The sequence below is a fragment of the Canis lupus genome, chromosome X (genome assembly GCF_048164855.1).
Source record: "Canis lupus baileyi chromosome X, mCanLup2.hap1, whole genome shotgun sequence".
Taxonomy (NCBI): Eukaryota; Metazoa; Chordata; class Mammalia; order Carnivora; family Canidae; genus Canis; species Canis lupus.
Window position 1 is genome coordinate 91,502,656 of NC_132876.1, and position 14,275 is coordinate 91,516,930.

Here is a 14,275-nt window from a genome sequence, read left to right on the forward strand (position 1 = left end):
CTGGAAACTAGTGACAGGCAGGCCCTAGCCCTTGTTCTACTGCATTTCAGTTATCTCCTAAGATCGACCTAAAAGCCTTGTAAGTAAAGACCTACAAGGTGTGTGCACTAGTGTTAGCTGCTGTTTTTTTGATTTTTCACTTCTCAGTAGGCAAGTGAAATTCCTGCCTCTGAAGTGAGTTTTCTGCTTCAAAAAAAAAAAAAAAAAAAGTTCAGTTTGTGCTCAGGCTTCTTAAAAAGTTCAAAATGTTAATCAAGCACTGGAAAAAGCTGGCCAAGGTGGTTGAAAACTATATGTACTTTCCCAGACAACTTTGGGGATCTATGAACTTTCTTTCGAGGGTGTATGGGCCTACCTACTCCCACTCACTTACAGATACAAAGCTTGGAAGTGCATCTCATTGGTAACTACATCCCAACAAAACCGGATCCTTATGGAGAGGATTATCCACCTCTGTGAAATACCAGAGAGGAAATAACATTTTCTTTTGCTTAAAAACAATTGAATTTATTTCTATGTCACTTAGCTAGGCCATTCATGGGCTGATTAAAAAACAAAAAACTTTTGTCAAGTTTCGTTAACACATCTGCTTTTTTTATTTTAGAATATAGTCTACATCTGGATTAAAAAAAGTTTTAAATAAATTTAAGACATATGACAACAGTGGAACCCTTCATCATTCTATGTACACCACGGATAGAATGTCAGTTGGTTCCATTTCGGATAAGTCCACTTTCTCAGAATAACATTATTATTTTCACTGGCTGAGTGGCAAGCTTTGCACAAGCTGGCACGGTGCCAGCTCCCACATACTGGGGTGGGGGCGGGGAGGGCGTGAAAGGGCTGGGGTATAGGGGTGCCACAGGACAACTATACAGTGTAACAGAAAATCATTAATCTCGTAGTACCGGTTACCGACAGACAGTGCGGTTTGTGCGCTTATCACAATGGAATCGACGAAGTTTCAGAGCAAGGAGGAGATTGGAAATACTTTAAGACAGGGCCACTGTTACAGAAAGAAGTAGTGCAAACAGGAAAACTGATGCAATCCTAGCAACGCTGAGGCCTCCACCAGCCCAACGGCAGGGCAGGGCAGGGCGGTAGGAGGCCGCGTGCCCCGCCTTCCCCAGCGCCCAGCTCCCGGTGGCGCTCCCAAGTGTGGCAACCCAGCGCCGCGCCCGGCATGGCCCCTTCTCGACTCATCTCCTCCGGAAAGAACAGAAAAGAAACTCCAAGAAAGGCACGGGCTGAATGCAGGGCATCAGCCCAGTCCCATACCCACGAACGTAGAACACAGGCCCTCCCCCCCCCCACTGCGGGAGAGAAAGGGGGGGTCCTTGAGCCCCCCAACCCTGACTCCCATCACCACTTGCCTCTCCTCTTCCCAAAGAGGCCCCTTCCTCCAGGCAGCCTTGCACGTACACAGCCCCCCTAACTTTGCAGTCTGCCCACCGCCCATCTGCGCCCACAGCCAGAAAGAAAACAGCTTTGAGAGAAAGAGGGTGAGAGATGGGGCCGGGAAGGGCGCCGGGCAGCCGCGGGCGTCCCGCCTCACTGGCCCCAATTGCTGAAGCCGATCTCCTGCTTGTATCTGTTGGTGAGGATGTTGGCTTTACGCGTGAGTTTGGAGAGCACAGAGTGCAGCCCGCGCAGGTGGTAGTGGAACTGCTGTTCCAGGTCCTCCTCGCCGGCTTCCGCGCCCTCTAGGTGGCTCAGGTCCACCAGGATGTCCTTGGACTTCCAGGCGTTGCCCTCCTCGCTCCCCGGCGGCGGCGGCGGCTGGTGCAGGACCCCCCACTCGATGTCGTTGCGGATGGACTTGAGCAGCACGTAGTGGCTGTACATGTCCCGGGAGGGCGCGAAAAAGCCGCCGTTGGCGCTGCCCGGGCCGGGGGCCGGGGGCGTGCGCTCCTCCAGGCAGCCGCCACTGCCGCCCACCTCCACGCCCACGTCGTTGTCCAGCCCGGGCTCGGCCAGGGGCACGTCGCGCAGCAGGCTGGGCACCATCACCGTCTGGTCCATGTTGTTCACCGCGCCGATGAAGCGGTTCATGGCGTTAAAGAGCGAGTGCTTCTGGTTGTAGGTGTCGCAGATCTGCATCATGGTGGCCGCGCGGGCGCCGGGGCACAGGGACGCAGGGGCACGGGGTGGCCGGCTGGGGCGACGGGCTGCCCGCCCTCACGCGCTCTCCGAGGCCGGCGCCGGGGGGGCCTGGCTCGAGCCGGGCCGCTGGGATTCCCGGCTCCTGCTCCGCCCTCTCCAACTCTCGTCTCGCTCGCAGCCCGGCCCTGCGGGACGCACGGCTGCTCGCAGCTTGGGCGCCCGGAAGCTCGCGATGGCGGCGCGTGGTCCGCGGGTCGAGCCCTGGCCTGGCTGCGGGACGGGAACGAAAGAGATCACTCACCCGGCGAGGGTGCCTGGCGGCCCCGCCCGCGCCCAGCGCCCTCCCCGGTGCCGGCTCGCCCCGGACGGCGCCGGCGCCCCCTCCCCCCCGCCCAGCCCTCAGCCCCGCGAGCCCACCTCCTCGCCCGCCGAGGCCGCGGAGAGAAGGAAGGGGTGCTCCCCACCCCCGTCTTCCTCGGAAAGGCCTGAAATCCCAGCGCCCACGCTGACCGGGCAGAGATGGGGCGGGGGCACCCACCTCCTGCTGCGCCTCGAGAGCCTCTGCTGCGGGGCGGCTCAGCGATCCCGCTGCTGGCGGCTGCTGCCTGCGGGCGCTGCTGCGGTCAGTGGCCGGACCGTGACTGCGGGCGGCTGGGTGGCGTCGGCCCCCTACCCATCCCAGGTGCTCAATTTATAGAGCCCCGGAAAGGTGTCACCGGCGCTCAAGGGCCACCCCCGGTGTCTCCTCCTCCCGCCTCCCCGGCAGCGCCAAGATAAAAGGCCCGGGCCGGGATGACCGCGAGTAACACTCTCCTGGCCCCTTCTACAGCGGGGGCGGGGCGCGCCGGGCCAGCTCCGCCTCTCGCCTGATACCCGGGCGGAGGGAGGGCGCCGTGGCCAGGCCGGGACGGGCCGAGCGGGGCAGGGCAGGGCAGGGCAGGGCAGAGGGATGGAGCAGCCGCACCCCGCCAGCCCCCCGAGCAGAGCGGGCCAGCTGGGGGAGGGCCGGACCCTGCGCGGGTAAAGGTGCCGGCGTCCCGGCCGGCGGAGGGCGGCTGGCGTGCTGCTCTGGGTGGGCCTGGCGCACGCTTCCGGAGTGGGCCAGACCGAAATGCCCCAGCCCTGGTTGCAAACTGAGCCCCCAACCCCGAATCGATAGTGGCCTCGGCCCAGCGACTATGATCCTGGTTTATTATTAGCCGTCGGGGAAAAGTGACCAGCCGCCGCCGCAACTCCATCTCGGGGGCTCTTATGTAAGAAGGGTGGCTGGGCATGCCTGGTGCACGTGGACGCGTGGTGTTCCCGCCGTGGCCCTGGCCTTGGCCAGCTGCTGGGGGAGGGGAGCCTCCGGAGGCTTTTGCCTCTGTCCAGGCGGGGTCTTTCCCAGTCTTTTCTGTAACAGCTGCTGCCAGGGATGAAGAGCAATACACCGTGCGTCCAATGATCTGCACGTTTTCCCAAGAGATCAGATGTGCCAGTGGGGAGAAATAGCCCAATTCCTGACTTTTATCCAAATCCAGGGACTCAGACGCTGGAGAGCCCTGGCCATGTGGCCTTTCGGCTGCCAAAGGGCCAGGAGCGGGTGATGGTAGGTCCGGTGTTGGGTGTCTTTCATCATTTAATAGAAAAGCGGGGAGGCATGCAATAATGTTTTGGGTGGTAGTGGTGGGGGAGGGAGTTTGAAATGTTCCTTTCCAAAGATAGTCCTTAAAACACAGGATCACTGAATAGGGCCTAAGCCATCTACTCAATCTTTGAATATAATTTTTAAGAGCATTGCACCTTAAATTTCACTTTGGGACTCCAAACCATGGCCCGTTTTCATTTATTTTTGTTTCACCATCTCACTTCCCTTGTCATGTCCTTCACTGGCCCATCTTCTCCAACAGTTCTACAGATAATTCAACAAGACTCGAGTTTCTAATTTTAAATTACTTTTCTCTAAAACCTTTCAGGGATGCTTTTACTATATAGTGTTTTCTCACAGGACAAAAAATGCCAAAAGAAGGGAGAGGCACCTAATAAAGACAATTATTTCTTTCCCTCTTCCTTTCACTTTAAAGATGTACATTTAAATTTTTTCCACAGCGGTCAGACTTAGTACAATGAGAACTGACCTTTTGACAACAGGGCACTAGTCAGTGACCACTGGAGGCAGAGCCTAGCCTGGAGACCTCCACTTCCAGGCCCTTTTAGCTCTGCCAGATTATAGCACATGTTTTTCTACTGATAAAACTGGGATAGGGCTACCTCCCCTCCCCATCAGTCTTTGGGAGGATCAATGGAAAAATGAAGGGCAAAACATCACTATATAAATTTGAGGCGTGAGGATTATCTCATCCTCCCATTTGCACCCATGGAGACTTAGAAACTTTTCCAGAGTCAGTGCCCTCATCAATAAAATGGAGCTTCTCCCATGGGCTATGCCCAATTTTGGTTAAGGTTAAATAAGATAGTGAATGTAAAATTTATGTAAAGTAGAAGCTACTTTCCAAAGATTAATTGTACTTACTGAAGGACCTCATTATAGCCAAGAGGCGTTTATGTGAAGAGTCAGAAACTTTAAAAATGTCTAAGTGGCCTATGATGAGCCACAGAGCCTTTCCCCTAGTGCTTAGGCAGCAGGAGAGTACAAAAACAGTACAGGTTGATTTTAAATCTTTACAACCAATGAGATACAAAGAGCACTGCAAGGGGAAAACTGGGGGAAAACACACATGCAGTTTCCAGTAGGTGATCCTCTCATTAATTAAAACATATCCGTCCCCCACTATAGATCCTCTAGATATTTTAAGTACTTATGGCTTTGGATGAAAACTTGGTACTCAGACTTAGTTAATTAAAAGCTGGAATCCTGCCTCTTTTTGTCTTCCCTTCGTCCCAGTTCCAACAAGATGTAGTAATAACTAACAGAAAACGGAAATCCAAGTGATCTAGCAAAGGGATCCCAGCAAAAAGGCCCAGGTTGGAAGAAAGCCCCTAACGCCTTCCTTTTGGCTTCCACTCCCTCCCCTCCGCAACCCCGCCCCCCCCCCCCCCCCCATCCGTTTCCTTTCTTCCTTTAGTCTGGAGGTCACTCTCCATCCTCCAGTTCTTGATTCCGGGCCCTGTTCTTCCACATGTCTTAAATACTAGAAGACAGAGGTGGCTCCTGCACCTGCCTGCAAAACTTCCCAGCCCGGGCCTCCTCAGCCTCTGGGTGCCAGCGCAACAACTCACGCCCACCGACTAACTCCGGAACCAAAAAGTCCCCGGGCCAGGGCTCCGGGCCCTTGGAATCACCCCACCACCGCCCCTCCAGCTTCAGCCAATCAAGTGCCGCCTGAGAATGTTATGCAAATAAGCCCCCGCGCCCCAGCCAGTCAGAAGCCACAGCCCCCTCCCCCCAGCGTCCTCTTTCACCCGGGCCGCGCCAAACTGGCGGCCGCGTCCCTGGCAACTGGCGCGCGGTCAATTTTCCCTCACACGCGGCTGGAAAAAAAAAAATGGTTCCCTGGGGTCAGTTGGGAGGGGAGCGGCGGGCTCTGGCCTGGACCGAGGTGGTCAGCCTCTCTGGTTACCTCAGGCGCTCACCCAAATCGAGATCTGGAACTGGCTGGAGATGCCGAGCCACCTGCCCAGGTTTCATTTTGCCTCCGGAGCACAGAGTCAAGTCGTCCGTGAGCAAAGAACTTTGTGAGTACTTAAATGAGGCCAGCAGGTTCCCGGCCAGCGCCCCTGGGCTGCGCTGCCTCCGCACTACCTAAGGCCTCACTTAAAAGCCTTGTCTGGAAAAAAAAAAAAAAAAAGCCTTATCTAGGGTCTGCCGCCCACGCCTCCCCTCCCCCCCTTCTTGGTCCGCGGCTCCGACTCGGAGCTCCGAACTTCCGGTTCCTAAGTCACACTTTATTTTTTATTTTTTTATTTTTTTCCTAAGTCACACTTTACCTCCTAACCTCAGCAACCAGGAAATCGGGCGTTGCTGGCTCATTTCCCACAAAGTGTCCACGAATTACCCCTTCTACTGTGCCCTTTGGACAGCTGGGAATGGTGGCGTTTTAAATGACCAGAAATTCTTAAAATAGAGAGCAAAAGAGTCAACTGGTCCAAGAAGGCAGATTGGAGAAATCAGAGGTTCAGCCCAGAGCTGGAGAGAAGGTGGGGTAATGGATTGTAAGGCCAGAAACCAGCCCAGGCCAAGCTAGTGGAGATTCTGGATTGCTTTGAGGCAGAATTTAGAAAGAACCACTTCATGCAAAGTGTCCAAGAGACACGACAATCAGACTCTTGCTCAAGGACATGTCCTCCAACCATCCGCTTACAATGAAATCGCTCACAACATCCCCACCAAGTGGTCACCCTGGCCCATATTCTTGTCATTTCCATCCTCCGGCACTAGTTGTCCCTCCTCGGAGCCCTCTTGGAGGCCATGCAGCATGCCCTCCGGTATGTGAAGGTACATGGGTCTCCCTTAAATCCACTCTTCTTTCTGCCATTTGTCCTCAGTTGCCACAATGGTTCTTGAGGTTCTCTTTTGAGGTGCTCCTCCATCCTGGTCAGTCTTTGGAAGTAGCTCTAGGTTGTTTGTAAGTGTGGCACCTGGAATTCATTCCAAGCACCACCTTTCCTAGGACTAAACAGAACTAGCATGGCCATCTATGTTATTGTCAATGGTAACTTTCCAGGTCGTATCTATTGCACACGAGAGCTTGGAACCTAGACGTGTTAATGCATTTGAACCTCACAACAATCCTGAGAAGAAAGTAAGGATCAGAGAGTCTAAGTGACCAAAGTAGCAGGACTGGGACTTGGCCCAGTTTTCTGCTGCCAGAACTAATGTTCCTTCTACACTATCCAACAAATACCTATTTTCTTACAATGCCACCCAACATTTAATGGCCTTCTTTTAATAGCTACATCCATATGCTGCCGGTTAACAAAATTTTGTGTATCCCGTTCTTGAGCAGGGCAGATCTTTTTGGACCAAAGCACAGAATTTTATATGTATCTTACTTAAACTTTATCTCATTAGGTTTGGCTCATTACTCCAGCCTGTTTCAATAGTTTAGGTCCTAATTTTTTGCTCTAATGTATTCAGATCTTTCCCATACATTTGATAACTATTCTATTTATTCATCCACATTATTGATAATAGGCAAAAGGCAGCACTCGGTAAAGGGCAAAGTGCTGTGGAACATTTGGAAAGCTCCTTCAGCTTGATATCAGTCCATTAATTAGCACCTTTTGGCGTATGTTGTTTCAGCTAGCTATGAATCATGTTAATTGTACAATCATCTAGCCTACATAAAATTTTTTTCTTGACTACAGAATATTATGAGCGACCTTGCTAAATGCCTTGCTCAAGTCCCAAGTTAATGGCTGTTTTTTTCTAATGGAGCCAGGAAGCGGGGTATTCTTGTCATCTGCCATGGAGGAACCAGTGTCACATGGTACAAAAATGCAGAAATAGGGGCACCTGGGTGGCTCAGTGGTTGAGCATCTGCCTTTGGCTCAGGTCTTGATCCCGAGGTCCTGGGATTGAGTCCCACTTCAGGCTCCCCCTGGGGAGCCTGCTTCTCCCTCTGCCTTTGTCTCTGCCTCTCTCTCTGTGTCTCATGAATAAATAAATAAAATCTTTCAAAAAATGCAGAAATAGTATCATAGTATTCTGAGTTAAAATTGGGAAGGGGGAATAATCTCACTGTTACTGTCATTGTAGGAAACACTGTCCCGAAGATTTAGTTGGGAGAAGGCTAAAACCTAGGAAGATGGCAGTAGTGCGTCTGTTGACCTCAAACCTTAAGCTTCCAGGTTCTGGCATGTCTGAATAACTTAGAGTTAGCATTTTGTCAGATCTCATTTTTAAAAAAGCCTCTTAGCTTTGAATCCAAGAAGAGTAAAGCACGGGAACATTCTAAAATACTAAAAGCTACCTTTTGTTATGTTCTCAACATTTCTCTGTCTTTATATAGAAAACGAATCATTTAATTTGAGTATGGTAGATAAGAAAAGCACAAGACTCATTGAGGTTTGCTTACCTACCATGCAGGAGCATCTCAATATGGTTATTCTTGGATCTCTTACAATTCCAGAACCTTCTTGTGCCACCAGCATAGGAGGACACAGGCAAAGGGTATAACTCAGGGTTAGAGCATTTGACTACAGAGCATAGAAGGAACCATGAGAATTCACTCTATCCTGTTTAAGTGTATCTATTGGGTTAAATTATGAAGTTTGATTCAAAGTTGATACATCATGTTAAATTAACATAGGGAGAAAAGATGTATCAATATTTCATGTGTTCAAGTCCTAACCCGAGTGACACACACACACACGCATGTATATATTCCATTTTATTGTTTTATATATATATGACTTGAGAAACAAAAGCAAAAACAAAAATATAAATGTTACTTAATATATATTTATGTATGTTTATGTATAGAAGTTATATCATATTATATATATATATACACAACTCCTTTTATTGAAGCTACAATAAAGTATTATCTGTTAGAACGTTTCAAGAGTTCTCCTCCATAATTCACTCTTTTAACCCTAATAATAAAAAGAAATTGAGCCTAGATGAGGTACACTAGAGTTGCACTGAATTCACCTATATCATATTAGGTCTGGACAGACCACTTAGGTTAATCTCATAATGATGAGCAAGGAGAAGAGAATAGTGTGGCAAACTAAAACAAACCAAAAAAAAAATAGTCTGCAAGAGATATGTTTGGAAGCAAATACAACCAACGAGTGCCTCCAGCTATAGAAGGAAGATCTTAGTAAGAACAGGAAAAATAATAAACCATTGGGAAGTTCTAAAAAAGGAAATTGCAGAGCAAAGCAAACAAAATTTGAACAACAACAGCAACAAAATATTAACCAACCAACCAAACAACTGGAGAGTTAATAAATGGACTAGAAACAAAACAGGCATGACAAAATGTTAAATTACTGCCATCGAGTGAAGGGTTCAGATAATCACAGAGAAGAGCCACCAAGAGTTAAAGGAAGTGTTGGATGTAGAAGTCAGAGACAACACATGAACATAATTGATGTCATTGAAGTAGAGATCTCAGTAAGTGAAATAGAAAACAATTCAGACATGATATAGAAAATTGTCCTTAATAAAATGTGTTCATCTGTAGATTTAACAGGCACAATGTATCCCAGGTAAAATTATTCAGAAAAGCTGATGTAAGAAGCTAGTTATGTTTCAACTTCCAGGAAGAACAAAAAGTCTTCAAGTATCCAAGTAGGAAAAGAAATCAACCAGAAAGATGGTGGTTGCAGAGGAGGGTAGAATCAAGCCAGCTTTACAGAAACATTCAACGACAGGAGACAGTGGAACTGTAAAAAAGAATATGTGCATCAAGAATCTTATATGACTCAAGTAAAAAACAATAGTCAAAATTCCTGAACATGAACTCAGAGTTTTTCTGGAAAAAAAAATCACTTAGGGATAAAATTCTGCCAAAAAAAAAAAAAAATGAATCAAAAGAAAGAACTCAAGAACAAAGAAGAGATTCATGGTGAGCTTGAATCCATAGAAATACAGAAGGAAGATTAAACTGTGGGTAGGACGGTTGCAGAACAGAATAAATATTTTAAACACCTACCATGTGAAAATAATGCAAGCATCAAAACTGGGAGATGAGAGAATGGTGTAGCAGAGCCCATCAAGTTTCCTTGCAGTGGGTCAATGAAATCTAACACCAAAAAACCAAGTTTCACCATTTACAAAATGAAGACACCAACATCTTAATAATTTTCAAACTTAACTTAGAGGAGTCCTTTGGGAACTAATATTTTCTAGAGCAAATAATCACTTTCTGAAGTTCAATATTTCTTTCCGTGTGGCTTCAGTTACTACTCAAATTTCAAGTGAAATTAACATTTCATTTAAAGTAGCATGTAAAATAATGTTCTGTTTCTCCATTTGAGTACTAGATGCTACTTACATAGGTGTATTCAATTTGCTAAGCTGAGACATATCTGAGCAGTTTTCTTCACACGTGTTATATTTGAATACTTGTTTGGAAATTCCATTTATGTAAGCTTTTCTAATAGACTTTGTCAACGGTCTGATCTGGTGAGCTGGTTTGGAATCAAATGTTCTCAGTACTGTTTTGGTAAAAACATTTGTGAACTCAAATATTAAGTGGGAGTAAGAAAGCAGCAAGCTCTCTGAACTCTGGACCCTTAGGGCAGAAACTACTGTTCTTGCTCTCTGCTCCTGTCAACTGCAGTTTAAGAAGTCCATTGTTTCCAGGCTTTGGTCTCCGAGAGATGATATTCTCAGAGGTGATTCCATTAAAACAGTATTTTTCTATAAATGCCCTAAATACGATTTCTAAAAGTGCAATTCACACAGAACTTTTATGGATGGGTATCTGCTTCTGTTCTGCTGTTCTCTGTTATTATCTATTGCAGATGACTCAGAAAACTGGTATCTACTATTCAATCTGTGAAGTCTGCATTTCTTTGACCCTAAAGGTAGAAAAGTACATGTGAGTAGAGTTCTAGGAGCCTCCTATGCATTCATCTACACCCTGAACCTGGCCAGAGGAATATATTATTTTATCTATAACATATATATTGTTTCTCACACTACTGTGTAAAGATTATCCTTGACAGTTTGGCCTGCAAAGATTGGATTTTAGGTCAGCATTGGCCCTGGCCAGTCCAAAATCCAACTGGAGCACATGGTCAGTTTCCTTTCCTCCTAAATGGCTTCAAGATCAGTAGAAATTTGGGAATAAACTCATGTGTACACCATTAATGAACACCTTGAACTTCGTTATAATTATTGCTTCATTCCTAGAAAAATATTAAACAAGGAAACATCTGTTTTCCATCTTCAGACACAATGTCTTGGGTAATTTCATTTTGTGCAAAGCGGGTGATTACCTTGTCTGGAATTATAAAGTGTGTGCTTGTGGCATAGAGTTCAGTCAGCAATATTCGTCATAAATGTTTATTTTGAGCTACACAGTGTCTATAGAAATGACTTCCTTGGCTTCCATTGGAGGGATTTAAATATCATTTCAATCCTGATTTAAAATATTAGCAAATGTTAAGTGAAAATGCTGAAGTGATTCCCATAGTGATTAGATTTGGGGTTTTAGAAAGAACAAGCTTGATTGACATAACAAAACATCTTTAAGAGAAAACAAGGTGGCTTGGTGTTAAAACATCTCTTTCCTGTTTAGTCTCCTTTACTCAAAGAAGATTATCTAAATCATTAGGCTTTGGATTCAAAATCTAGAATATTCCAAATTGAAGATTCTTGGGAGTCTATGAAATAATCAATTAAGAAATTTTAAGTGTGGGTTTAGTGTTTGTTCATTCCATCCTGTTTTTTTTCCATTTGGTTTTATTTTTTTTATTTTTTTTTTCCATTTAGTTTTAGACAGCACATTCACCTTTGTTAGTTCCAGGCTGAAGCAAATTGGATGGCATTAAGAATGGCCAGTTCAGCTGCTTTTATAAATGTTGTTCTTGACCTATTATAGGGACCATGTCTTTTGTATTTTCAACCACTTGGCTCAAGTACTTCACATTTCTTTGTTCCATTTGTGTAATTCCTCCATGACTGGAAAATAGAGTGCTTAGATTATTACCACCTAACATCATATTTATTCAGATTTCTATTTTTTATTTATTCAAGCAAAGGCATACATTTGCCTTTCTTCTAGAATACAATCCTTGACCTATGTTCCCAGCAGAAACAGTCTCCTTCTCCTCTCCTTTCCTCTCTTCCTTATTTCCCCATCAAAAGGGCCAGAAATGGAAATGGTAGAGATGCTCAATGGGAAGATGATGTTCTACAAATCCCTGACCATTCTGGAATCCTTCTGTAACTCCCTCAGAAAATGTACGGTGTGCAGGGAGGTCAAGTTCCCCCCAAGGTACTGTATAAGGTGATATGATAAATTAACAAAACAGAAAAAAATAAACCCACTGAAAAATTGCAAGGTAAGTGATTAGCTCTAAAGTCATGACTGCATCACAAAGACCATAGAAACATCTGAGTAAATTTGTGTAAAATTAGGTAGAAATAAGGTTTTTTTAACAAACATTCTATTTACTTGAGAGGGTGGTAGGCCACATCATGTAGTGAAAAGAGCAAAGTCTCTGGAGTCAGATCTGTCCAATCCTCCTCCCTCCCCCCACCCCACACTCACCTCTACACCCCCCCACCCCCTGTGTAAATCACCTCTCTGCCACTTCCTACCTGGTGGGCTCAGAGAAGACTAACTGTGTAAGCCTCAGTTTCCTCATCTTGCAGAGTGAATGGAAGGATCAAAGATAAGGGATGCATGTTATAGAGTATCAGACTTTGGGCCAGCAGTAAGTGTGTCACCAGCTGTGATATATTTCCACTGCATATTGCATGTCTGTGTCAGGAGGCCATGTATGAGAACTGTGAATGTATTCCCAGTCCCCAGATTCATGTCTTCCTTATTTTCAAGCAAGTTTCCTATAATTTTATCATTGAACATTTGTCTCTTCTGGGATTTCTATCCTCTTCTTCTGGAGTTTATTGTATACTTCTGTCACTTTTTAAAGATTTAATTTCATGTATTTGTCCTTTTTCAAGTCATAGTGAATAGTCTCTCCAAGCCTATCTTCTTCTTACTCAGTGTTGATATCAGTAATATCTATTCTACTTTTTGTCTTTCATATGTGGGGTTTTTTCAACAATCTGAAATACTTCACTTTAAAAAAGTTTTTAAAAAAATCATGGTGAATATGCCAATGTTCGATAAAATTGGATTGGGTGTACACGTTTATTACTCTCTATATTTTTCTGTGAGCTTGGTTTATTAAAAATAGACTCTTTTTTGAGAAGTTTTAGGTTCACAGTAAGTTGAAAGGAAAGTACAGAGCGTTCCAGCATACCTCCTGCCCCCACACGCCCAAAGCCTCTTCTACTGTCAACATTTAGCACCAGACAGTACATTTGTTCTAGTCAATGACCCTACACTGGCACATCATCATCCCTCAAAGTCCATTGTTTATGTTACAAATATGGTCTTTATATCTATAATTATTTTGTGTTTATGTCTATTTCTTGAGCCCCACCAGCATATTTTATATCTCTTTCTCAGCATTTTATAATCCCTTACTATCTCTTCCTTGGGCCCTTTACCTTTTTCAAAACAATCTTTCTGGGTAACTTATTTATAGTTGTTCATGTGTCTTCTTAATAGAAGGAAGCCGCATTTTTCCAGTTGTGCAGTTCTTTTCTTCTTTATGTCTCTCTTGCCTTCACATAGAACCCATCAATAGGGATGCCTGGGTGGCTCAGCGGTTGAGTGTCTTCCTTCGGCTCAGGGCGTGATCCCGGGTCCTGGGATCAAGTCCCACATCGGACTCCCCACATGGAGCCTGCTTCTCCCTCTACCTATGTCTCTGACTCTTTCTGTGTCTCTCATGAATAAATAAATAATTTTTTTAAGAAAAAAGAACCCATCAATAAATCACACTGGTTTGAACTTCAAAATATCTCCAAGATAGGATACCATTTTGTGCCCCTTGGCAGTTAGAGAGGTCAGGTCTGGCCATGATAGGAAAGAGGAAAATTCTCCATGGCTTTCAGGAGAAACTTTTTAGAAGAGGACAGACAATATTAGCCTGTGCCTTTTGCTTTTTCCGAGTTGCCCTTCTTCCCTTCTTGCCTTTGGAAAAGCAGCTTGGTGCTTCAGATACAACATCCATATATCACCATAAGGAAGATAGCCACATATACTGATATTAAAGCATGAATCTGTAAGAAGCTGGGTGTAGATGACATCTATGAGCAGCTCTATCAGCCATAAACTGTCTACCTCCATATTTCCTTTTACATGAGAAAAATAAATTTCTATTTATTTAAGCTACTGTGGTCAGTTTTCTGGTACATGCCGCTAAACGCCATCTTGACTGATGAACCCCAAGTATACAGTATTTATTAGTTTCTTGTGCCTGTCGTAACAAAGCACCACAAACTTGGTGGTTTAAAAACAACAAAAATTTATTTTTTCACTGTCCTGGAGTCCAGAAGTCCAAAATCAGGGTGTCAGCATGGTTGCTTTCTCCTAAAGGCTCTGAGGGAGAATTTGTTCAATGCTTCTCTCCTGGTGTCTACTGGCTGCCCATCTCCCTTGACATCCCTTGGCTTGTATATGCATTACTCTCATTT

At 45.6% G+C, this 14,275-nt stretch overlaps 1 protein-coding gene and 1 long non-coding RNA gene across 3 annotated transcripts in view; one reads left to right on the forward strand and one right to left on the reverse strand.

Moving 5' to 3' along the window:
• Positions 1 to 572: 572 nt before the first annotated feature.
• On the reverse strand, positions 573 to 2,904 carry MID1IP1 (MID1 interacting protein 1). 2 transcript variants are annotated; one of them, XM_072817908.1, is made up of 2 exons: positions 2,642 to 2,904; positions 573 to 2,373 (listed from the first exon to the last, which is right to left on the reverse strand). In XM_072817908.1, the coding sequence occupies exon 2, from the start codon at positions 2,101 to 2,103 to the stop codon at positions 1,552 to 1,554; it is 552 nt and encodes a 183-aa protein (XP_072674009.1). In that variant the 5' UTR covers positions 2,104 to 2,373; positions 2,642 to 2,904; the 3' UTR covers positions 573 to 1,551. The 2 variants fall into 2 exon arrangements, with proteins under 2 accessions (XP_072674009.1, XP_072674010.1); XM_072817909.1 differs by having other exon boundaries at positions 2,521 to 2,904.
• Positions 2,905 to 5,217: 2,313 nt separating this feature from the next.
• Positions 5,218 to 14,275, forward strand: part of LOC140627488 (uncharacterized) — a 43,629-nt gene continuing 34,571 nt past the window's right edge. The window contains exon 1 of the long non-coding RNA XR_012026205.1: positions 5,218 to 5,778. This is a non-coding gene — a long non-coding RNA (uncharacterized lncRNA). The remainder of the gene's footprint in view (positions 5,779 to 14,275) is intronic.

Excerpts from the sequence above, each read along its gene's own strand:
- MID1IP1 (XM_072817908.1), bottom strand. The coding sequence starts at position 2,103 with ATGATGCAGATCTGCGACACCTACAACCAGAAGCACTCGCTCTTTAAC.